The following is a 24112-nucleotide window of genomic DNA, read 5'->3' as shown; positions in this document are numbered from 1 at the left end:
CATTGCACCTCCAGCACAAACTGGACTGATTTGAGCTCATTTGCTTAATCGTACCGGAGTGTAATGCCATCTGATAATTAATTTATATGTGGCTTCTAATACAAAAAGAGGTAGCCAGAGAGCACTTGTTTCTTTAGTTAAAAGGTCATCTCTTTATTTGCAGACATTTACTGCACAACATGTTTCGGCTACACAGGCCTTCATCAGGTGCCTGTGTAGCCGAAACATGTTGTGCAGTAAATGTCTGCAAATAAAGAGATGACCTTTTAACTAAAGAAACAAGTGCTCTCCGGCTACCTCTTTTTGTATTAGTAACCTTTGGCACTCCAGCACAGGGATTGCAGCGCGTAGAGAAGCACACTCACACGGATGAATACATAAAGGACTTTTTTATTGTTGTTGTTATATGTGGCTTCAATAGCTTTTGAGGCCCTGAAGGATTTAAACTGATTTAAAAAAAAAATTTGTTCCACATCAATGGTTCAATTTTTACATTTAATTCTTTTTTGGACATATGAATTGAACTCTATGGCCCCTAGGGGCCTGAATAGCTCACTATCCTTGAACTGTTTTCTGTGAACCAATACTCACTATCCTTGAATTGTTCTCTGTGAACCAATGTATTTGGAGATATTTGGATTTCTCTTAGATGCATTTCAATTAATTGTATGTTTTTACCATATTGACTTTACTTCACTGTATGCTCATTGTGCCTGTAACTGACAAACCTGACTGTGAAAGTGATATACTATATCTGGCTATTCATGTGGGTCTAGAGTAGTAGAATAGATAATTATGAAACTTAGCCAGTAAACAAAAAAAACACAAAAAACAAGAGTAACAATCTGCGCAGCGCATTTTTTTATGTTTTATGTGACATGTCATCTTTTATACATTGCATTAATGTATTTTAATATATATCATATTATCGCATATACTGTGGATTGTATACATGGCATAAGTAACATATATTATGAATGCACATGATAGTAAAGGAACAATTCAGTGTACAAATAAAAACTGAGTAAATAGATTGTATGTGCAAAATAAAAAATGTGTCTAATATAGTTAGTTAGCCAAAAATGTAATGTATAAAGGCTGGAGTGACTGGATATCTAACATTATAGCCAGAATACTACTTTCTGCTTTTCAGCTCTCTAACTGAGTTAGTCAGCGGCTTGAAGGGAGGCTACATGGGACATAACTGTTTCGTTATTTTGCAATTGATCCTCAGCATGCTGGCGAGATTCAAAAGCAAACAGTTATGACCCATGTGCCCCACTCAAGTATCTGATTGGTCACTACCTGGTAACCAATAAGTGGAAACCAAGAGAGCTGCAAAGCAGAAAGTAGTGTTCTTGCTATTATATCCAGTCACTCCAGCCTTTATACATTACATTTTTGGCTAACTAACTATATTAGAAACATTTTTTATTTTGCACAGCCTATCTATTTACCAAGTTTTTATGTTTACCCTTAATAATTCCTTTAATATGCACTTTTTTATAATCGACATGGTTGACTGTAAGCACAGAATCACTTTATTGCACAGGACACTTTTTTCATGTTAGGGTCGTGTATGGGTTAAGCTTTTGAAGGTTAGGGTTGTGGGTTGAGTTTATGTAAGAAACAGAAGAGTGTACTTCTAGTTGTTGGTGTCCTCTCTATAACATTATTTGCAGGGTTAAACTTTTGGGTGGACTAAAATTTTTGGTCAAAGTCAAACCAAGCATTTTCACAAAAATTATTACACTTTATTTAATACTAAAAGATTTTGATCTTATTTTTACAATGCTATTACCTTTTTCTTAACTTTCTTGCCAGAATCGGGGTCTTTCTCAACCTTCTCAACCTCAGTGATGAAATAATCATCAAGACTTAGCACACGGGGAGCCGGACCACCACATTCAACCTCCTTATCCTTTGAAGCATTAAAAAAAAAAAAGTGTTACTATATTTCTGAAGAGGAGGAATTACAATTAGCAGGATTGTCTCAACAAAACTTCAGTGAACAAAGTGGCACACTGGAAAATTGGGGTTTTTTGGCAATTCTGGTAGAAGTTAGCCAATTACGTGTTTTAGGCCCACCGCCCTAGATGCAATCTACTAAAAGCACTCATCAGGCAATCTAACATGGGAAAATGGAATAATGTGTCTGCAAGTGAAATAACACCTGACAAATGCTAGCACAAGCAACTGAATTTAAAAAAAAAAAAAAAAAAAAAAATTAACTTACCCTGATCAACTTTGCAACATGAGTTTTACCGCTGCCTGGCAAGCCCCTCATGATGACGACAATCTGAGACGGATAAAAACTGGTGTTTATTGTACATTTTTTTTTAATCCACAACCTACTGAAGGGTTCGCTTCTGGAATAATTCACTCACCCTCTCTGGTCTACTGTCTCTCCCAGGCTTTTTTAACAGGTCATCCACATTTTTACTCTCTGGTTTCTTTTCTGGTTTTGGGGCTGGCAAAGGAGGATGCATAGGCGGCCTCTCTTCAGGGAATCCTCTACGCTCACCTATGAGATAACAAAATCAAAAATGAATGCTCTCCTTCACCACTAAGGAGCTTCTGATATATCCTTTAATAATGCCATACTTCCAAAGGGAGGGGGTGCAAGGTCATACGGTGGACGATCAGACTTCCGATCATAGGATGATTTGTCATTGCCACTACGCCTGGAGCTTTCCTTGCTGTCGCGGTATGATGCAGATCTGCAACCATTTTAAAGATTTATTAATGAGAGTAGGAAAGATATTGACCAATAAAGTACAGGAGTCGAGAAACAGACATAATTTGAGGAACACTGCATTTGCTAAAATAAACAGTTTCCCTCATATGAAACAATCTGAACTTCAGTTTTCTTTTTACTGATAAGAGTATGTAGTTAACACTAGTCATTCATGGGCCAACAATGGTTGAGACAGAGGGCAGCTGAATACACCAGTAGGATATTGCACTGCCTACTTTTGACAAAACGCCCAAAGATAACTTCCCGTTGAAGTGAATAGGAATCGGAAGAAATAAAACATTTCACTAAACAACCCTGAAATCTTCACTACTACAGCTATGCAAATTGTTTACAATATGTAAAGGCAACAAGGATTAATTAATACTACCTGATCTTAACCTTAGATTTTATTATGTAAATTCTTGATACCTGTCTTCACGAGAATGACGGTCACGGTCAAATCGATCCCTTTCATGTTCTCCAAAGTTACGATCTCTGTGACTATCTCTCTCCCTTTCAAATTCTCGACGGTCTATGTTTTTATTGCTTTGACGCTCAAAATAGTGTTCCCTTTCCCTCAGATCACGATCATATCGGTCAGCCAGGTAATCTAAGGAAAAAAGGCATATTTGGTCACTCTGTAATATTCTTTTCTCTGAAGGAATAGGAATGATAATGTGTGGCAAAGTTCCCCACTACAGCACTTATACACCAAAAGAACAGGTGCAATACTCCTTCTCCAGTACCTTCACGGAGTAATTGGTAGTTGTTTCGCCAAGAACAGAAAGGGTCTGTGTATGCCCTATCTTTTCTTCTACAATTACAGTATTATCTGTATTGGCAGCCAAAATGATTAATGCTATGCTAATTAGGGATGAATTAAATCCAGAATTAGGTTTGGGATTCGGCTGAGTTTTGGCCTTTTTCAGCAGAATTTGGCCGAATCCAAACTGAATCCGAACAGAAACTGATCCTAAAAGTGATCCTGACACTAAAGAACTACTCTTCACAATTTTAAAGTACATTAAAAGTTACCTATAGATCATGGTGATCGTATTTCACGGAGCTGGTATTGTAAGTAATTGTTACTTGAAGTTCCAAAACCTGACTGTTTGGCCAACCTGACTGTCCTTCTCAACCTGTTAGTTTTTTAATGCTAACAGACTATTTCTGCACAAATATGGCAGCCCCCTTATAGAGGACCATTGGAGGACCAGAGAAGTAATCTAAAAGCATCTGCAAATACTATTATGGCAAAATTGTAAATAGCAACTTACCTTTGTGAAATGGGAGCTGTGCTCTTTCTAATGCCGAATCTGGAAGGAGAACCACTCTTTCACCATAAGGGATCTGTTCAACTTTTCCAACAGAAGAATCTTAAAAAGAAAGACAGATTTAATTCTTAGAACACCAGTCAGAGTTCATTCTATGCAAATATAGCATTTGTTTTCACTCACCTCGTCCATGAGCATAATCTACAGTCTGTTGAGCTACTGGCTGTTTTGGTCCGAGTGCAAGGCTACCAGACTGTCCTGAATCAACCAGGGACCCTGGACCCCGAAATCGTCTTTCATCATCCCACAGTCCACTAAAGGTGTCTTCTTTCCAGCAATCTGATATTGGCCTGGGTGGGACTGATCCTGTGGTATGGGAAGCCATTTTGGAAATGGGCTCAGATACTAAGGAATGGGTTCTTTCCAATTCCAAGCCCTTAAGAGAAGATCCCTAAAAATTGATGAAAAGAAAAAGTATGTAGAAGCATGAGTAAAATCAATTTAATAGTGAAATCTAACATAATGAAATTTAGATTAAAAGAAAAAATAAAGGGAGACTTTAAAAATAAAAAAAAATTGTGGAAAGCCTATTTAGGCAAACTTACCGGGAAAACATTTGGGGCTGAACCACTATCATCTGGCTTAGGTGGTTGGTGCTGTGATTCCCCAGAAGTCTTAGACTCACTAAAAAAGTGTTTTAAGTTGTCCAGTTGTTCTTTTTGTTCCCTGCAGAAAATGAATGTATAATTCTATCAAGAACCACTAAGAAATGCACAGCAAGTGAAATTGAAATTATGTTTTCAAATTGTGTTCATACAGTTTTCAAAAGAAACAAAGGCAATTACATAGCAAAACATCAACATAGAAATGAATACAATCCCGTTTTAAGAAGACACATGGCTGAGAAATTAATACTGTTTATAACAAATAAATTAGAACTCAAAACTTCTCCCCTCTCAAAATAACAGTAAAATATAGAAGGAATAATTAAGCTAAAATAAGGTAAAATGTGAATGGTTATCATTCTGTATGTAAGAAAATACCAGCCAAATGGAGGAATTCATGAATGAATGTATTTGTAACCTGTCTTTATCCTGCAATAAGTCTAAATAAACTGACCAACTCTTTAAAATGTTTTCTGTTTTTTTGGTCAGTAGTTCGATATCTAATGCATTCTTGCAAACAAAGATTTCAAATAAGCCAATATATTATCTAAGAGGATGTTTCCTTTAATCCAGTATAAATATATTGCTGTGCAAGCAGCAGCCATTACATTTTTTAACTCTTCAGAACTAGAGAATGAAGAATACGTTGTCTAATTGTAGGCTATCCTTTAAATTTAAAATGGGAAAAACTTCAGATTCATTATTTTTCTCATGAATTTCTTTGTCAAAAAGGAATTTAAAACTTTCCAAATCCTTTCTATCTTTCGACAATATGATAGATCGTGAAATATGTCTGTGCTGGGGCAAAAATAAATTGAAGAAGAATCAAACATTATTATTATAATGTATCGGATCCCAAAGGAATAAATCAAATGTTGGTCTCTGCAATGTTTTGAAAAATGTTTTTTTGAAATTTTAAATAGAAGATTAAAGTATCTTAGGGGTAATGTCTATTTCTAAAACAAAAAAAGGACCATTTCTCTCCTGCTTTAGCAGAGGATGAGAATCAGATAATGGTAAGGTAAAGAGAGAATGGAAAATTTCAGAAAATTATTTATAGCAGGATCCTTTAATATTTGAGAAATCTATATAAATAATGTTTAAACTAAAAGATGTCTTTCTTGAACCAGTTTTATCCATTTTTATGAGAAGTAGGTTTCTCACTCTTTTAGTATATTAGTTTAACAAATTCCTAGGTGAAAGGTTTGCCTGCTACTATGTGAAATATTTGTCTAATTTGACATATATCTCCCCCCCCCCAAAAGTGTGATAAGTATAGATACAAAGCTCTTCCCAACTCAATGATGCTTTGATAGGAAACCAAGTTGGTAAGGGAGCTTCTAAACTTTACTGGTCAATTATTTTGTACGGTTGTGATTAAATGCCAAAGAAAAAGTTATTCGACATCTCTTAGAAAAAAACTAATCTGAATTGGCAAAAATTATTTATCATTGTAATATTCCATTCTCCTTGATCAGCATCTGCCAAATTATAAATACTTTCACTAAAAATAAAACATTTAGCCAGATAGCAATTATAAGATTATTAAGATTATTTATCAAAAGTCAAGTTTGTGAGGTTTGTGGGTTTTTTTTCTACCTGGAGTAAATTCACAACTGGAATGTTTGCTTATTTATGAAAAAGCATAATGTAAAAAAAAAAAAAAAAACTTGATTGAATGCAATCAATGAATACCTCAAATTGATTATGAAGGCTAAAAAACATCTACAAATGGTTCAAGGGACCTCTGCCATTGACCTCTACGGGTTTTAGCTGGAGTATTTTCAGATTCAGACTTTTTGCAGCTTCAAGAGCATAATAAATCTTGAAAAGCTAGTTTCTTTTTTTTTTTTAAATCATTAAAAATTTGAGGTTTTTTTTTTCCTGAAACTACCCTCAAATTTTTCGGGAAAAACACAACTTGACCTTTAATAAATAATCCCCTAAGTGTTTATATTTCCACTGCATACCTGAGCATTTTGAGTTCCTGTGCAGCTTTTAGTATAATTTCATGTTGTCTCTGACTCAGTGCCAAAACTCCAGCAGAAGAGGTAGCAGACTCCACTTCCTGGCTGCTCTCTGCAACAGGTAAATCCAGTGGCACAGGGTTAACCACGGATGATGGTGCTTCAAGATTATGACTGGGATCCATGCGATTTTCCAACAACCTGTTTTCAGAAGGATACCATGAATCTTCCCTCCACTCGATTCTTTCTGAGGGGAATTCACGGCCTTTTCCTTCTTGCCGCATTTCTGGCCGATCTGGGTATTCCAGTATCCTAAGATCCCCACGCTCACGAAAATCTCTGTCAATAATTCCTCTGTCATCTCTCCACCTATCATCGAGGTATCTATCAAGAGGAGGAAGCGGAGGTAGTGGAGAGCGGGGCCGTAAAGGTGAAAGGGGGCGGTGAGGAGAAAGCGGTCGTCGAAGAGGATGTGCACCTATCCTTTCACGTATCAGAAAGTCCAAATCCTCCTGCATTCTTAAGTAATCTCTCTCCCTTTCATGTCCTTCATAAGGCCTTTCAAACCTTTCCATTACACCACCAGGCCCTCTGTACTGGTCTCTTTCTGGAAGTCTATCCCACAAAGGATCATGCCGAACATCTATGTCACGAGGAACAGGAGGAAGAGGGAGTGGAGGAAGGGGATGAAAAGGAAGCCACTCATCTCTGAGAAATGCATCCCTTGGCTCTCTAAGAAATTCATTCTCTTTCATATATTTGTCCCGTTCCCAGTCATCATGTCTAACTCTGTCCAAATGTTCTCTTCTTCTAATTTCCAAGAGATCCAAAGGAAGTCTCTCATCATCAGCGTATCTAAGATCTTTGTAAGGCATCTCTCTCCTAACCAGTGGATCATATTCAGGGCCCTCTAAAAATGGAGGTCTCTCATCATAAAAATTACCCCTTGACTCAAAATCTCTCTCTCTCAATAGTTCTATAGCATCAAAACTTCCTGGTCTGGGTTGAATTCTTTCACGGACTAGTCCTCTAGAACGACCTCTACCACTTTGATCAAATATTACTTCACAGTTTTCTAATCTTTTCCCTTGAGCAGACCACTGTTCTGCAGCTTGCGGTCTGTGTTCCCTTAATCCTCCCCTACCATGATGTAACCTGAAAGGGCCCGGTTGTAAATGAGAACCAGCATAGTCTGGTTCTTGACCAGCATTATAATTTTCAATGTCCCCATGCCGGGTATGCCTTTCAGGGAAGTCTGGCACTGCATCTCTTAAAATATTTTCCCCAGACTCTTCTACCTCACTGCAGGAAACTTTAACTGATGACATGGACATATCTTGATCTTCTGTCAGTATGTTCTTGACAGCAGAGCTAGATTTAGATGGCTCCTTTAAATTTAAAGGGTTACCAAATTCCTGTGGTACAAGGGAACCGTCTAGAATTTGATCTGAAGGTAAATTTACAGTCTGAAAGTCTTGTAGCTCAATGGCATTAGCTGAAAATGGAGGACTCTCATTAGCAAAAGCAGGGACACGAGGGCCAATCATCCTGGGAGGACATGGAACCCCTGCCCTAAAGGAACCAGGAACCCCGCCCCTTGGAAGGCCAACAGGTGGTGCGCCTGCTCTAAATGGTCCTGGGGCTCCAGGCCTGTAGGGACCTGACATGGCCATCCTTGAACCCTGGCCCAAGGGAGTCCTAGATCTAAAGGGACCTGGTGTACCAGATCTTGGGAGGCCAGGTGGAGGAGGGAACCCAGGTCTAGGTTGGCCATATGCAGTTGGGCCACAAGCTCTATTCTGGCCTGGAGGACCCCCAGCCCTGGGCTGGCTGGGAGGAGGGGCCCCGGGCTGGCCGAGAAAAGGAGGAGGGGCCCTGGGCTGGCCGGGAAGAGGAGGGGGGGCCCTGGGCTGACCAGGAAAAGCTGGAGGGGCCCCGGCCCTGGGCTGGCCGGGAAATGCTGGAGGGGCCCCGGCCCTGGGCTGGCCGGGAAATTCTGGAGGGGCACTCGCCCTGGGCTGGCCGGGAAGAGGAGGAGGGGCACCTGCCCTGGGCTGGCCGGGAAGAGGAGGAGGGCCTCCGGCCCTGGGCTGGCCGGGAAGAGGAGGAGGGCCCCCGGTCCTGGGCTGGCCAGGAAGAGGCGGAGGGCCCCCGGTCCTGGGCTGGCCAGGAAGAGGAGGAGGGCCCCCAGCCCCGGGCTGGTTAGGAGCCAAAGGGGCACTGGCTTTAGGCTGGTTAGGGGCTTCACTTAGAGGTGGACCAGAAGCTGGTTGTCTATCTTTGAGAGCGAGTTCATTAGCAGGTGCGCCGACACCAACGCCAGATGGACTTAAAGTACTTGGTTTTTGAGAATCAGAGGCTGGCTCACTGCCTTCTTTGGCAAGCAAAGGGGAAGCAAAACCTGCTGTCTTTGAAAGATCGGACCCAGGCAGATTACCATCCTTGGTAGTACTTGGAGAAGTATTGGCCTTAGCTACATCAAGGGATGGTGCAGTATCAGGCTTGGTTTCAAAGCATGGCAAGATTGACTTAGCAAGTCCAGAAGATGGTGATGTATCTGATTTTATATCACTAAAGACTTGGGATGTATCTGTTTTAACATCAGGATCTGGTGCAGCCTGCACCTTTGTAAGAACAGGAATAATATCAGCTTTAGCTTGACCTATGAATGAGGAAACTCCACTAGATACAGGAATTTCAGTCTTGGGTATGGAGTCAAGTGTTTTATTTCCTGGAAAGGCAGTCAAACCACCTGTTTTACAATCCATTTGGACTGTTTTAGCTGGTTCACTGGCTTTATTAGCAAGGCTACCAGTTCCTAACTTTCGCGACGATTCATCTAACACAGGAGCCATTCTTTTATCAGGAGTCTGACTATTAAGAACAAGCGAATGTGTACTTCCTTTATTACTACCATCTATCTGAACATTTTGATTCATTATTCTGAATCTACTTTGGTAGCTAACAGTGGGAGTATCTGCAGCTTTCTTCCCCTCTGTAGGTCCAGTTCTAACAATAAGCGGATCTTCAAGCACTCGCCACCTTTCCCTTGGCTCTTCCAGTTGACTGCATCTTTCAACTATAGGCTCCTCTGATCTTCCCCATCTCTCATTGTATGCTTCATCTTCTCTGCCCCATCTTTCTCTTACTGATCCTTCAGGTACACCCCGCCTTTCACCTATTTGTCCTCCACCTCTTGTCCACCTATCTTCAGGATTTCCTTCAGGTCTGCTACACCTCCCACTTTTTGCTTCCTCAGACATGCCCCATTTCTCAGTGACAGGCTTGTCCCAGCGGCCAATAAATGGTTCTCCTGGTCTGCCCCAGCGGTCAGCAGGGGGTCCATCTGGCCTCCCCCAGCTGTCACCAAGGGGCCCTTCTGGCCTTCCCCAGCGGTCACCAAGGGGCACCTCTGGCCCAACCCATCTATCATTTGAGGACCCAGTCATTCTATCAGATAGGGGATCTTTGGGGTCATCCAGTCTGTCACATGGTGGGTCATTATTGTCATGATGCATATCCCTTGCCAGGACGTCAGATCTCTTCCATAAATTTCTTGTGGACACTTCTGGAAAATCCTTTGGTGGGCCCTCCGATTCAGCCCACTTACCCATTACTGGAGCATCCACTGAAGCACCCCACCTATCAGATGGTGTTGGATTTAGCCTTCCCCACTTATCTTTTGACTGTCTTTCAGTTTCAAGCCACCGGCCATGTAGTGATGGAGTTTGATTTTCCCAGGCTTTATCTGATGATTCTATAGCTCGCTCCCATTGGTCAGGTGGAAGTTGCCGAGGCCTGCTCATGCTCGGATGATGATCTGAAGGATCTAGTTTTTGTGGGTGGCCTACAGTGGCAATGTCAGCTTGGTTCCATATTTTTGTGTCTCTTTCTGGTGCAATAAATTCTCTCTCTAAAGTTCTGCTTGAAAATGGGTCTAGTTCTTTTTTTAGACCCGGTATATTATTTTTTTCTCTTTCACTAAAGGGCCTTAAGGTGCCTGAAGGGGCATTTTTTGCTCTTTGATGGAAATCAGATGTTTGCAAGTCTGCTGCAGCCTGAGACACTGGGTCTGGTCTCTTTTCCCACTGAAGGTCCGGGTTTGGAAACTTATTTGTTGCCTGTCCTAAAGAACCCTGGACAGAAGTTTCACTCTTCATACACTCTCCCTTATATGCTGATGGAGCACCAGAAACATCACTGGCTCCTTGAGGTTCAACTTGAGATCTTGGAGGTGGAAAATTATGGCTCTGGTGAGTAAACCTGCAACAGATACAATGCACTATATGAGATTGCAACCCAAAAACAAAACACAATAGAAGTTAACAGCTCCCTGACACCGGCATTGCTAAAAATGCTTGTGGTAAATATGAGAATAGCACTCTATAGTAAAAATCCAATTCTGGCTAACCCAAGTCGGGTTACAATTCTGTTACATTGAATAGTAGAAACAATAGCTTATCTGAAATCAGTTACACGCAAATATTAAAGCTTAAAAAATATGGATTATTCATAATTTATAAATAAAAACTAACTACACTGTGAAAAATGTATTTATTTGATGACAAATGAATGGTGTAATGCCTTTAAAAGAACAGACGTTCTGTAGTTGAGGAAAGTTTCTCTCCAATAATTAATTTTGTGAAATCTATATAGTTTGGATAGCAGGTAAAATCAAGATCATTCTAGAATGATTAAAGAACTAGTAACATCAAAAAATTAAATAGTTTTAAAGTAATACAAATATAATGCAGTGTTGCCCTGCACTGGTAAAACTGCTGTGTTTGCTTCAGAAACACTACTATTGTTTATATAACTAAGCTGCTGTGTAGCAATGGGGGCAGCTATTCAGTGGAGAAAAGGCTCAAATTACACAGCAGATAAGCTCTGTACAACATAATGTTATCTGTTATCCACTATTTATCCTGGGCCATGTAGCCTTTTTTCAATTTCCTTCCATTGCTATTCAGTAGCTTGTTTATATGAACTATAGTAGTGTTTCTGAAGCAAACAGATCATGATATTTTCATTACATTATAACACAATTTTTTTGGTGTTACTGTTCCTTTAAGTCCTGTTTTAAAAGTACATTAGTATTCTCCCAAGAAAAGCCAAGTTATCAGTTATCTGGAAACCCATAATCCAGTAAAACTCTGAATTACGGAAAGGCCGTCTCACATAGATATTTTTATCCAAATAATACAAATTATTTCCTTTTTCTCGAATAAGGAACTTGAGCCTAGCTAATATAATTAATCCTTATTATGAACAAAACCAGCCTATTAGGTTTACTTAATTTTTACATGAATTTCTTGAGGTATGAAGATCCAAATTACAGAAAGATTTGTTATCTGGAAAATACCAGGTCCCGAGCAGCATTCTAGGTAGCCGGTTTCATATCTACACTATGAAATGTCATAAAAAGTTGAATGCTGCCTTTGTGTGCAGCTGCTGTAGCCTGGCAAGAACAATGGGAGGGCTATATCCTGTGGCTTGACAAGTACTGGTAAGATCTGAAGTGAATACAGTTTGGAAAAGATCAACTTTAGCACATTTATTGTTCCTATGAGCTTGAGAGCGCATGTATAGTTGGGAATATATTAGCAGTGCAAAGTGTATGTGGATTGTGGGTGATTAGAGTAAGTGATTGTGCATTTGGCCCACTTAATTGGCCCAAGCGTCTATGGTTTGCAGATATGTAAAAGAATATATTGCCTGTGAACTCTGATTTTGTCTGGTTATACAATAGTACCCAAATGGTAATTTATTTGTATCCGGGAGAAGATCCAGGGTCAGAGCGAAGAGCAAGGAGGGCAGGGGGCCTAGTTCAAGTGAGCATTAAGGCAGGCTCCAAGTTGGATCCATTAAATCTAAAAGAATTTGTATAGTTTTTACAAAATAATATAATATCTTTCTTTAGAAATGTACAAACTGACAGACATTGATGGGAAAAATGCAGAATAAAATTGAAAAAAAAAAACACACCTACTTAGGCTATTTTAATCACGTACAAAGAGGTTTTTTTTTTTTTTTACAGATTTCTTAATATAGCAGATTTCACCATTATACATACATATATTTGCAACATTTAAATCTCTTTCCATCTCTTTCTAATTTTCAGATACTAAACAACATTAAACAGTGAAAGGACAAAACAAACTGCTCTAAATTCAGGCATGAAAGATGCTGATAAATGTGGTTATATAAATAGTAATAACATTGCAAATCAGAAGCTACAGATGAATGATTTAGAATGTATGTAAGACTAAACAACCTTACCTTGACCTATCAAACTCTGTGGTCATCTGATGGGATGGTTGAGCGATATTCAAAGCTCTCTCTGAAAAAGGCATCTGGGACCTCTCAGTACTGTTTATAGATTGGTCTAAATCCTCATTAGGTTTGGTTTGTTTTTCTTGAGACCAAATTCTTGAGGATTCAGATTTCATCTTGCCTTCACTAGCGGTGAAGGACGACTTATCAGTGTCTCTTGTTGGCTTTCCTGGAGAAGAGACACCTGGAGTAACGCTCTTTTCACTAGCGCCTCCCGAAGTTATTGTTTTGGACACTGGAAGTTCAGGAATGGCTGAAGGACCAGAAATGCAACCAGATACAGAAGAATTTTCTCCTGATGATGGCAGGGGAGGTTGGCCAGGATCAAATTTAGAAGATGCAGAATGGGAGGTGACAAGAGTTGTGTTTTGAGTTCCAGCAATTGGAGTAGGAGGTAAGGGTGGTGCTTGTGTACATGCTGATGTTACAGGAGGCAAAGGGGGCTGAGATTCTGAATCTGTTGATATGAGCGGTGGAGGGGGTGGAGGAGGTGCAGCAGTTACTGGAGGGAGAGGTGGAGGTTCAGTTGTCAATGGAGGAAGGGGAGGCTGACCATCAGAAAAGGGAGGTACTGGAACTGCAGGTAAAGGAGGTGGTGCTGCACTGAAAGGCAAAGGAGCTGATGCAGTAAAAGGTGGAGGAATATTTACAGATCCTGGTAGTGAAGGTGGCACTGGTGGAGGCATTACTTGTGGGTATGCAGGGTAAGAAGGAATAATAGGTACCCCTCCTATGTAATGACTGCCCCCATACTGCTGCTGCATGCTTTTCAATGAGTTCAGTCTCTCCTTCAGAAAGGATTTGGTGGCTTTAATTTGCGTTTGCCATGATTTCCATTGTACGTCATAATTTTGTAGCTGGTCCTTATGTGGGTATGTTTGCAAGAGTTCCTGCCACTTCTTAAACTGTGTTTCCCATTCCTGGTAAAAGAGATTGAATTGCTTCTGTTGCATCTCATAATGTTGTAGCTGCATATCTACGGTCATAGCCTGTCAAGGAAAAAAACAACAAACAGTCATTTACTTGTGAGGTTTCGGATTGTTTGAACATAGAATTAAAATATTTATTATTATACTGTAAAATAAAAAAAGTTTAGAGTATACCACTATACTTAACTAGATGCAAGCTAATACCATCAGAATACACGGACCTCAACAATGTGACTAATATGCAGGGACTATTTTTCTAGAGTGCCATGTTTCCTGGCATGAAAGTGGCAACATGATTACATGGCTACTACCATACATCATGGGAGGAACCAGTAGAGAAATTAACCACTCAGGGCTGTATTTATAAGGCTAATACCACATGGGCCCGATTCTCGAGCTGCAGAAAAATGAAGGCCAAGAATCAGACTCTACTCATCATGGCAGTCTTCTTCCTTGCCTGCAAGCAGAACTACTGTGCTGGCCCAGGTGCAGGCACATGCAGCGGATTTCAGCACCAAAACGAAATCCTTCATGTGTGCCTGCACATGGCCCAACATAGTGGTTCCAATGCTGGCAAGAAAGAAGGCTCATGCCAGCATATGGGCTGAATATAACCATGTAGTTTTCTGAAGGCTGACAATCAGTCCCATGTAAATTGTAAAATTAAAGGGGCAACATTCGGTTTCCTTCCCAGAATTCCTTTTGTAAAGTCAACAAATCGGAACATGTTACTTCATTTCAGCCAGTGTCGCTTTCAACCCCAACCACCGCAAAAAATATTTTAAGGGGCCCAGGGCGCACAGCAATCCCTCGGTTTCCGGCCTGCTTGCTAGTGAGTGCCTGATGAGAAAGTTTTCTGCTGTAAGGAAATCACCCTCTATACTTACAGAGGATTACAGCCCTCCTGTATTCAGTTTATTAGAGTAAAAGGATTGTACCGGATGAAAAACAAGACAGTCAGAAATTTTTGTACACATTTCCTGTAGTGGCTATCCTAAAGATTTACAAAACACACACAGATGAGGGAAATTCAAGCTCAAGACAGGGGGGATATGTTAAAGGGATACTGTCATGGGAAAAAAAATTTTTTTCAAAATGAATCAGTTAATAGTGCTGCTCCAGCAGAATTCTGCACTGAAATCCATTTCTCAAAAGAGCAAACAGATTTTTTTTATATTCAATTTTAAAATCTGACACGGGGCTAGACATTTTGTCAATTTCCCAGCTGCCCCCAGTCATGTGACTTGTGCCTGCACTTTAGGAGAGAAATGCTTTCTGGCAGGCTGCTGTTTTTCCTTCTCAATGTAACTGAATGTGTCTCAGTGAGACATGGGTTTTTACTAGTGAGTGCTGTTCTTAGATCTACCAGGCAGCTGTTATCTTGTGTTAGGGAGCTGCTATCTGGTTACCTTCCCATTGTTCTTTTGTTTGGCTGCTGGAGGGAAAAAGGGAGGGGGTTGATATCACAACTAACTTGCAGTACAGCAGTAAAGAGTGATTGAAGTTTATCAGAGCACAAGTCACATGACTTGGGGCAGCTGGGAAATTGACAATATGTCTAGCCCCATGTCAGATTTTGAAAATTGAATATAACTAAAATAATAAAAATCTGTTTGCTCATTTGTGAAATGGATTTCAGTGCAGAATTCTGTTGGAGCAGCACTATTAAAGGATTAATTTTGAAAAAAATTTTTTTTCCCATGACAGTATCCCTTTAAAGATATAAAATTCAAAGCACCCAGGTAACCTTTGTCACAAAATATCAACCTAAGCATTTCTATTGCAAAACTAGAGGAAAATTTAGTGAGGGCATATAAAAAGGCCAGAAACATGTGGGTAGTGCAACAAGCTGGCTGCCTGTACACTTAGTTATTGGGGAAATTAGCTATGGTATGCAGGTTTAGTGTAGGACCAGGAGCATAAAGACAGGGACATCATATCTTCAAGCAAAAACACAGGATTATTCAGGCAATCTATTACCAACATAAAAATTATAGGAACAGAGTTCATTAGTGTTTCAGCAGCACGCATTCACAGCGCTTCCCTCTCTGGGGTTTTCACCATAAATGGGGTCTTCCAAACTCATTCAGGCTTTTCACAATGCCCCTTCGAACTCTCCCCTACAGGGAAACCAATTCACCAGCTTCTGGTCTGGCTCACTTTCTGAAAGCACCACACCCCCTCCAACACAAGGAGGGGTACAGAGAGCCTCACAACCCCACAGGTGAGATGTGGCTCGTTAAATGGTTTTTACAGCCCACAGTCTACTCAAAGGTTCCATACACTTCACTGAATGACAATTTAATGTAAACTGACTCTCAAACCTGCTGTATGAGAAATAATTGGCCCACTACTGTAATAAGTTGGACAGCACTGCACTAGAACATCCATGACCACAGAGGAAAACAAATTTGCTATTAAAGGGGACCTGTCACCATAAGAAATAATTTCCAATTCTTTTCTAGCATGTTACTTCAGTAAAATAAACTTTACTTAAAATATATAAATTATTTTAATCTTGAAACTCACAATCACGGCAAACAGAGGCAACATTTTGTGAACACTTTTATGCAAGATTTGTATCACCCCAAAATCTTGTGGAATGTGCCAGAATAGGGGACCTATAGGAGGAATATGGGTAGTGCAGTGGCTTCTAGGAAGTGCTGAATAAAAACTGCTTTTCACAGATCAGATTGTTGAAACTACCTCCCAGGTGAACCATAACATTCAATGCATAACCATAACATTTCACGTATAGCTAGCTTTTGAGATATGAGAATTTGGAAAAATATTCTATACTGGTTTAGGGATACTGTCATACAATCCTTGCTTGTTGGTCATTACATTTATTGTGGAAATGCTGCTGGCAGGTAAATACAATTCCCACATGAACCAGAGAGAGAAAACTGGCATCACCATTCCAAAAATGTGCAACTAAGAACTAGATAAGCACAAGGCCCTGTATCTTCCCTCATTATGGACACCAGAAGGGTTGTTCAAAGGGGAAAAAAAAACATTACTTGCAGATAAATCCCATTTTAGAAGATGTACACACAAGTTTTAAATTGCAGTTTTCATACTGCATGTTCCATTTGGCAACATAGGTATTAAATGGCCTTGGAGGACTAGACATTTTTTCTGACATCAGAATGTATGTCCATTCTCTAGGGAAAGAGAAATGACAAAATAATTGTGATGGATTGCAATGGAACATACTGCATGGCCACTACAAATTACTTCATTCTTATTCTTAGTTCACACATGGACACAGGAATAAGAAGGAAATTAACATTATAGTGCCTATGTCCAATTAAAACATTTGAATGAAAGTTTAAAAATAGATTTTCAACAGTAACACCACTTACCCCTATATGTGGAGGTTGTTGGGATATCTGTTGATAACGCTGCAAGAGTTGCTGTAAAGTGGAATGTTTTTGCATTATTCCCTGATACTGAAAGCCCAGCCTATGTTCTTCATGTTGTTGCCAATGGGCTGCAGCTTCTTGCAGTGTTTTCAGTCTCTCTGCCTGTTCTGGGTCCTCAGGAGGGTTAAAACTTGGCTAGAATAGAAAGTTAAAGTTAAGAACATGAAAAATGGGGTAGAAGATGTGGGGGGTGCTTAAAATTCAGAAGTTAAAAAACAGTTATTTTACAGCTTCTCTATGTATATAAATATTATAATAAACAAAGTATTTGTTCCTCAACCTAACTCCTTCTCTGTTGGAAACCTGAAAGATTCCAGCAGCCTGCAACTTGAAATACACTAATGCCAAACTATATTGCAGAGTTATTTCTAGCAGGAAAAATGGTTGGTTAAGAAAGCACATGTACATGCTGCTTATATATCAAATGCTATTAAAATAAATAAAACCAGATTGTGGGTGGGAAAAAAAAAACATTGCTAAGCATTCCTTACATAATGTCCCTAACTGTAGCTTGCCACCGACATTTTTTTTTCTTATACCAGACAGGTTCTATAGTGTTCTATTGACTGCACCAACACTTTAGCAATGACTTAACATGGGTGTTCACAAAAGAAAGTTACTTGAGGACATTTTAGCTCTGCCAGTATTTTGGAGGGGTCTGTATTAACCCATTCTTTTACGGTTATGAAGATCTGACAGTGTTACATTATGAAACATTACCTTTTCATCTGAATGCAAAGGTGGCTCATTTATTACAGGTGGTGGTGGGTGCTCACTTTCAGGTGGCGCTGGAGCCCTCTGTGGTATAGTAGACTGTTCAGAATTTGTACCACTGTTCTCTTTCTGCCGCAGCTTTGCTTTCTGCTGCAGACTCAGTAGATGCTGTGTGTACCAGTAATGCTGCTGTTGCTATTAAAATTAAAAACAATTAAGAAAGGTAAACAGTTGTTGCATTTAAGATAAAAAAACTATTTACAGAAATGGCACTATTGCTGATTCTTATAAGTTTTATTAGCTGACCACCATTCAATCTAATCTTTACATGAAATATATACATTTACATTATTGTCTCCTGCAGAGCTTTACAGATGAACACTGCTCCCACACTCACATGATGAGCTATCACTTTATCCTGTGTTACAATCTATGTCTAACACTACCAGCTTTTGTAACCCCCATTATTCTACCGCATACATTAATTAGGTCATGTGTCATTACACATGCAGTTGCCCCCCCTGCTAAGATTATAAACATGCAGAGCTTTGTTCTGAACATTCTTTTTGACTATTGTTTTAACCAAGAAATATCTAATTTCTTGCACTAACCAGGACAAAATCTGTAAGTCACATTCTACTTACCGGCTCTAAATATAAATTACCAGTCCGCTTTAAAGCCCTCTGTATAATAAACCTTCCCCTTAACTCAAAGTTTAAAGGGGTTGTTCACGTTCCAAACACTTTTTACAGTTCAGGTGTTTTCAGATTGTTCCCCAGAAATAAAGACTTTTTTCAATTACTTTCCATTATTTATTTTTTATTGTTTTTCTAAAACCTAAGTTTAAAGTTGAATGTTCCTGTCTCTGGTGTTTGTCTGGCAGCTGAGTAATACAGGTAATTAATTAAATAGTTGATCTTCTAGAACGAAAGGTGTTTCCCCAATCCAGGGCTCTTCTCCACCTTGAAAAATGACAATTTACACAATAGATTGCTGTATTTCTCAAAAGACCACAAGGTTTTGAGGGGGGGGGAAACAGATAAAATATATATAGTGCAGTATTTCAAAATGAAATCAAAATGATATTTCTAGTAAACTTGCTGTGTTCAAGTATACCCGCATGTGTATATTTATACTCAAAGATCATGCACCACCATAAAGAGTTAATTTTTAACCAGTGTAAAAGTCCGTGACTTAAGTGGTACTATAGGTTTTTTACTATAGACATTATTTATATATTTTTTTACACCTGTGATATTAAAGTTATAGTTGCACAGAAGCCCACACTCCGGTCCTAGTGTGTCCAGCAGGTGTTCATACTTACAAGAAGTTAAGTTGATACAGGCATATGTAATTTGAGCGTCCCAGCCCGCATTTGATCTTCTTAATTCTTTAGTGGGTAAAAAGGAAGTAACATGTGCCGAAGCGTTATAACATTTTTATAAATAATTCTAAATTGCACTCACAAGCATTCCTCCAATAAAACCAATGTGGCATTCCAGTCTGTTATTCAGAGTTATTTGCATAACTTAACCCTCCGATACGTTCGCCTTAGTCCAGTATAGTTCCCTCGGATCACTGGCTTACACGTTTCGCCAAATGGCTTCATCCAAATGAGCGATCACTTGAGTATCACTTTAGTCAGACTTTTACACTGGTTAAAAATTAACTTTTTTTTTTCCCCTCAAAACCTTGTGGTCTTTTGAGAATTACAGCAATCTATTGTGGAAAGTGTCAGTAATTCAGGTGCAGACTCTGAACTTACAATTTTGCAACATTTAGTTGATACATTTCTCAGCAGCATCTCTACAGTATTACCAACTATTGTATCAATTTTAACAGCTGTCTGTAATAAAACCCAGAGATTCTGCTCAGCAAGGACAAAGTTAAGAAATGTATCAACTAAATATATCAATTTAGAACAGTTTACAGGGTCGGCGACCACCCCTTTCCAGAGCTGCTTTAAAAGGTGAAAAATTACACTTAACACTTCAATATTAGAAAAAGGGTGACACGTAGAAAATAGAAAGTAATTGGAAAAAGTCATTATGTCTTTTGATCGATCTGAAAACAACTAGTTGTTTGAAGGTGAACAACCGACTTAAGGCTAATTTAACAAATAGCATTTCCCACTGACATGGAAGTGCCAAAATGTGTCTACTATTCTTTTAGGGAGACATTCAACTATTGTGCTTTATTAATAATTAATTTGAATGCATTTTCCCGTGATATGGTGGATTACCTAACCCATTCAGTAGAATTATGGCAATGACTTTGCTTTCTGTATATGCTTGTAGCTGCACGTATGCAGGTTTCTGCTTTACCAACAGTTATACACTCTTTATACATTAAAGTTATACATTCTTTTTATTTGTTTATTTGATAAGGGGGTCCTTTTGCTTAGATGATGTATTAGATCGGACTCTTAAAATCCCCAGACACAATGTCTCTCTAGTCTCTATGTGCAGGATTTGTGCAAAAGGCAGTTATTTTGTTAGATTTCGTTTCTACTAGAATCAGTTATTAGAATGAGCTCTAATACATCTGCTAGGAAACCAAGCCCCTTCTAGAAGATATATTGGATACAACGGTCAATGACTATCTGACACCCAACTCCTGCATGAAGACAGAATGAAGAGAAAGATGCTGAGAAGGGAATAGTGAAGATTAACTTGATTATGTCAGAAACATCTATAGCTGGCTTTACACTTTTTCTAAATGTCTGCTAGCATAAGGCTACAGCTTGTTATACACATACATTCTGTAGTCACAGATGTTACTTATAATAATCTTCTTTTGAGAATTGAAACTTAAACAAATATTAAGATGCCGGTGATAGAACAGGCTTGAAAATTGTATTCCATTTTTGAGACAACAGCTGTAACTGTATGTCTGTAGAACAGTCCAATCTTTATGTAAAATAACAAAACATCATTAGTGTTGTACATTGATGACACAAATCTGACTGTGTGCATGGCCTGACTAGCTGTCTGTAGGTCAATGATTTAGCATTCTGCATGCCAGTAACTTAAAGGGATACGGTCATGGGAAAAAAAATATTTCAAAATGAATCAGTTAATAATGCTGCTCAATCAGAATTCTGCACTGAAATCCATTTCTCAAAAGAGCAAACAGATTTTTTTATATTCAATTTTGAAATCTGACATGGGGCTAGACATATTGTCAATTTCCCAGCTGCCCCCAGTCATGTGACTTGTGCCTGCACTTTAGGAGAGAAATGCTTTCTGGCAGGCTGCTGTTTTTCCTTCTCAATGTAACTGAATGTGTCTCAGTGGGACATGGGTTTTTACTATTGAGTGTTGTTCTTAAGCTGGCCATAGATGCAAAGATCCGATCGTACGAATCATCGTACGATCGGACTTTCCTATCTCCCGACCCGCCACTAACCATTCAGATCAAAGTCTTACCAGTCAGATTAGTTAAAGAACAGATCAGCTAATGTTCTGCCCCTGACAGCAATCGTACGATATCTATGTCCAACCAAAACTGGTGACAGTCTCCCACTGAAAATCGTACGATCGGCAATACACGCAGAGATATTATCGGCAGCCGACAGAAATTTTCTAACCTGTCCGATCGACCAAACGACCGATCTCCGCCGGACGCAAAATGTCAGGACTCTCCACACACGGTCCGAAAATCGTACGAATCCTCGATTCGTACGATCAGATCTTTGCGTCTATGGCCAGCTTTAGATCTACCAGGCAGCTGTTATCTTGTGTTAGGGAGCCGTTATCTGGTTACCTTCCCATTGTTCTTTTGTTTGGCTGCTGGGGGGAAAAGGAAGGGGGTGATATCACTCCAACTTGCAGTACAGCAGTAAAGAGTGATTGAAGTTTAGCAGAGCACAAGTCACAGGACTTGGGGTAGCTGGGAAATTGACAATATGTCTAGCCCCATGTCAGATTTCAAAATTGAATATAAAAAAAATCTGTTTGCTCTTTTGAGAAATGGATTTCAGTGCAGAATTCTGCTGGAGCAGCACTATTAACTGATTCATTTTGAGAAAAAATAAATGTTTTCCCATGACAGTATCCCTTTAACTAGAGGGGACGGGCCCTGGTGCGGAACTTGCAGCCCCCCCCCCCCTGTACACAATTTTGTGCCCAGTATCAGCGGTGCATGAGCTGACTGGGGCCCTGACAGGGTGCAGGCCCTGGCCCAATTGCACCCCTGCTCCCCCTGTAGTTCCGCCACTGCTGCATACCCAAGAACCTGTTTTATGTCCAATCTAGAAACAAAAGGAGAAGGGACCAGTGTGGAGGGTACAAGCAGAAGCTTACCGCTGTACACAGTGGGCCCGAGTGCAAATGCCCCAGACCTTCAGCAAAGGTTGTAAGAACTTTTCGTGTCTCCAAAGGACACTAAAGGTGGCCATACACGGGCAGATAAAGCTGCCGATATTGGTTGTTTAGACCAATTTGACAGCTTATCTGCCCGTGTATGGGGGCTTCCGACGGGTCTTCCCGAACTATATCTGTCCACGATATAGATCGGGAAGGTTTGATTTTAACCCGACCAACCAGTCAGAGCCCCTTGGCGTATCGTAAACCGACCATATGGCCTAACGTTCAGATTACCCCCAATATAGCCATGCCATTAGTGGCATATCGGGGAAAGATCCTCTTGATCAATTTCAGGCCACAAATCGCCCAGATATCCATCGGCCAAGTGGTTTTTTTGTACAATCCAGCACCGCATCTGCTAGTTGATCCTGCGATCCGTCTGAGCCCATTGATAGTATTGTAATCCGATCGTTTGCTCGTTTGGCGACCTTGCCAAATGAGCGGATCTTATAGTGTATGGCCACCTACTCATAGGCTCACAGTCTTCTTTGGAGACACAAAAAGCATCAGGCCATTGCTTTAAATTTTGGAAAATAAAACGTGATATTTTACTACTTCAATAACGGGTTACATCTAATGTTCAACCTATACCAGCCACATCTGCTAGATAAACCGCACATGCCATAAATGAATACGTTCATTACCTCTAGAGACAAATCCTCAGATCCATCAGTAGCCTTGGGGGCCGACGATTCGGCGGACTGTGAGCGCTTCTCTGGTTCGGGAAGGGGAGGATGTGCCGGTTCTGGAGGAGGTGGCTGTGCAGGTTCAGGCGGGGGCGGCTGATCCGGTTCAGGAGGGGGTGCCGGTTCAGGTGGAGGCACGGGCTCAGGTAGCGGAGGGGTTGCTTGATGAGACTGAGGAGGCGGGTAATTCGGGTACCCAGGGGGAGGGATGCCGCTCGCGTAGGGTGGCGGTGGGAAGGGATAGGACTGCCCGGACCCATAATATGAACGTTTCGTGTAGCCGCCACTGGGCGGCTGATACGTTCCAGGCGGAGGCGGAAACCCAGAAGGTTGAGATGCGTTGCCCACAGGCAGGACTGTTTCTAGTTGCTGCTGGTGCATTTTCTGGAGCTGCTGGAGCTGGGCCATGTGCTGTTCTCTAAAGCTTTGGAAGGCGCCACTACTGGGTGCGGATGGCGGCCCGGCCGGAGCAGAAAATGAGGAAGAGCCGCCATACCGGCCCCAGCCAGGATACATAGCAGCAGTTCGTTCCAATCAATAGGTCGGCAACCCCTGCAAAGATCCTCTCTTCTCTGTTTCGTTGTTCGACCTGCGAGGCTCTCTCGCCGGAAACTCGTCATACGCTCCCACGCATCTTGCTCCAATAGGATACTGCCGTGACAGTCATGTGGAAGTTCAGCGGAGAGGAATTACTTCCTTTTCCGCTTTCACCGCCGCTCTATAATAAATTACACTGGAAAATATTTGTTCGTATTTGTCAGAGTTTGGTTTATTAGCTCGGGTTTGATTTACAATACGACAAACAATATGTATCCTGAACTTCCATTTAAATTAAGATCAGATATTATTAAACAAGATGGGAGTGGTCAGATTACCACACTCTGCAACTTTACGGTGGTGACGGTGTTGTGTTTCGTGGCGTTTATAAAACTGGTTACAAAAACCAGACTTTGCTTGTCGCATCATATGAAAATGACAATAAGCAGGGGGTTGTTAAAGGGGTTGTTCACCTTTC

General features: G+C 40.3%; 1 protein-coding gene across 2 annotated transcripts in view; it reads right to left on the bottom strand.

The window, feature by feature from the left end:
* ylpm1.L (YLP motif containing 1 L homeolog) overlaps positions 1-23758 on the bottom strand; it is a 40566-nt gene extending 16808 nt beyond the window's left edge. Inside the window, exons 1-13 of one of the 2 annotated variants that reach the window (XM_018230337.2) lie at positions 23056-23758; positions 18051-18239; positions 17271-17465; positions 12923-13965; positions 6647-10906; positions 4617-4737; positions 4195-4462; positions 4015-4113; positions 3167-3347; positions 2605-2720; positions 2388-2524; positions 2237-2299; positions 1802-1921 (exon numbers count right to left, since the gene is read on the bottom strand). In XM_018230337.2, coding sequence (XP_018085826.1) covers positions 1802-1921; positions 2237-2299; positions 2388-2524; positions 2605-2720; positions 3167-3347; positions 4015-4113; positions 4195-4462; positions 4617-4737; positions 6647-10906; positions 12923-13965; positions 17271-17465; positions 18051-18239; positions 23056-23613 — 7350 coding nt within the window. In that variant the 5' untranslated portion in view covers positions 23614-23758. The remainder of the gene's footprint in view (positions 1-1801; positions 1922-2236; positions 2300-2387; positions 2525-2604; positions 2721-3166; positions 3348-4014; positions 4114-4194; positions 4463-4616; positions 4738-6646; positions 10907-12922; positions 13966-17270; positions 17466-18050; positions 18240-23055) is intronic. The other variant, XM_018230336.2, reaches the window with a different exon arrangement.
* Between the last annotated feature and the right edge of the window lie 354 nt (positions 23759-24112).

Source organism: Xenopus laevis, chromosome 8L, assembly GCF_017654675.1.
Source record: "Xenopus laevis strain J_2021 chromosome 8L, Xenopus_laevis_v10.1, whole genome shotgun sequence".
Taxonomy (NCBI): domain Eukaryota; kingdom Metazoa; phylum Chordata; class Amphibia; order Anura; family Pipidae; genus Xenopus; species Xenopus laevis.
The sequence above is the reverse complement of the archived record's forward strand: the minus strand, read 5'-3'. Positions and strand labels throughout refer to the sequence as shown.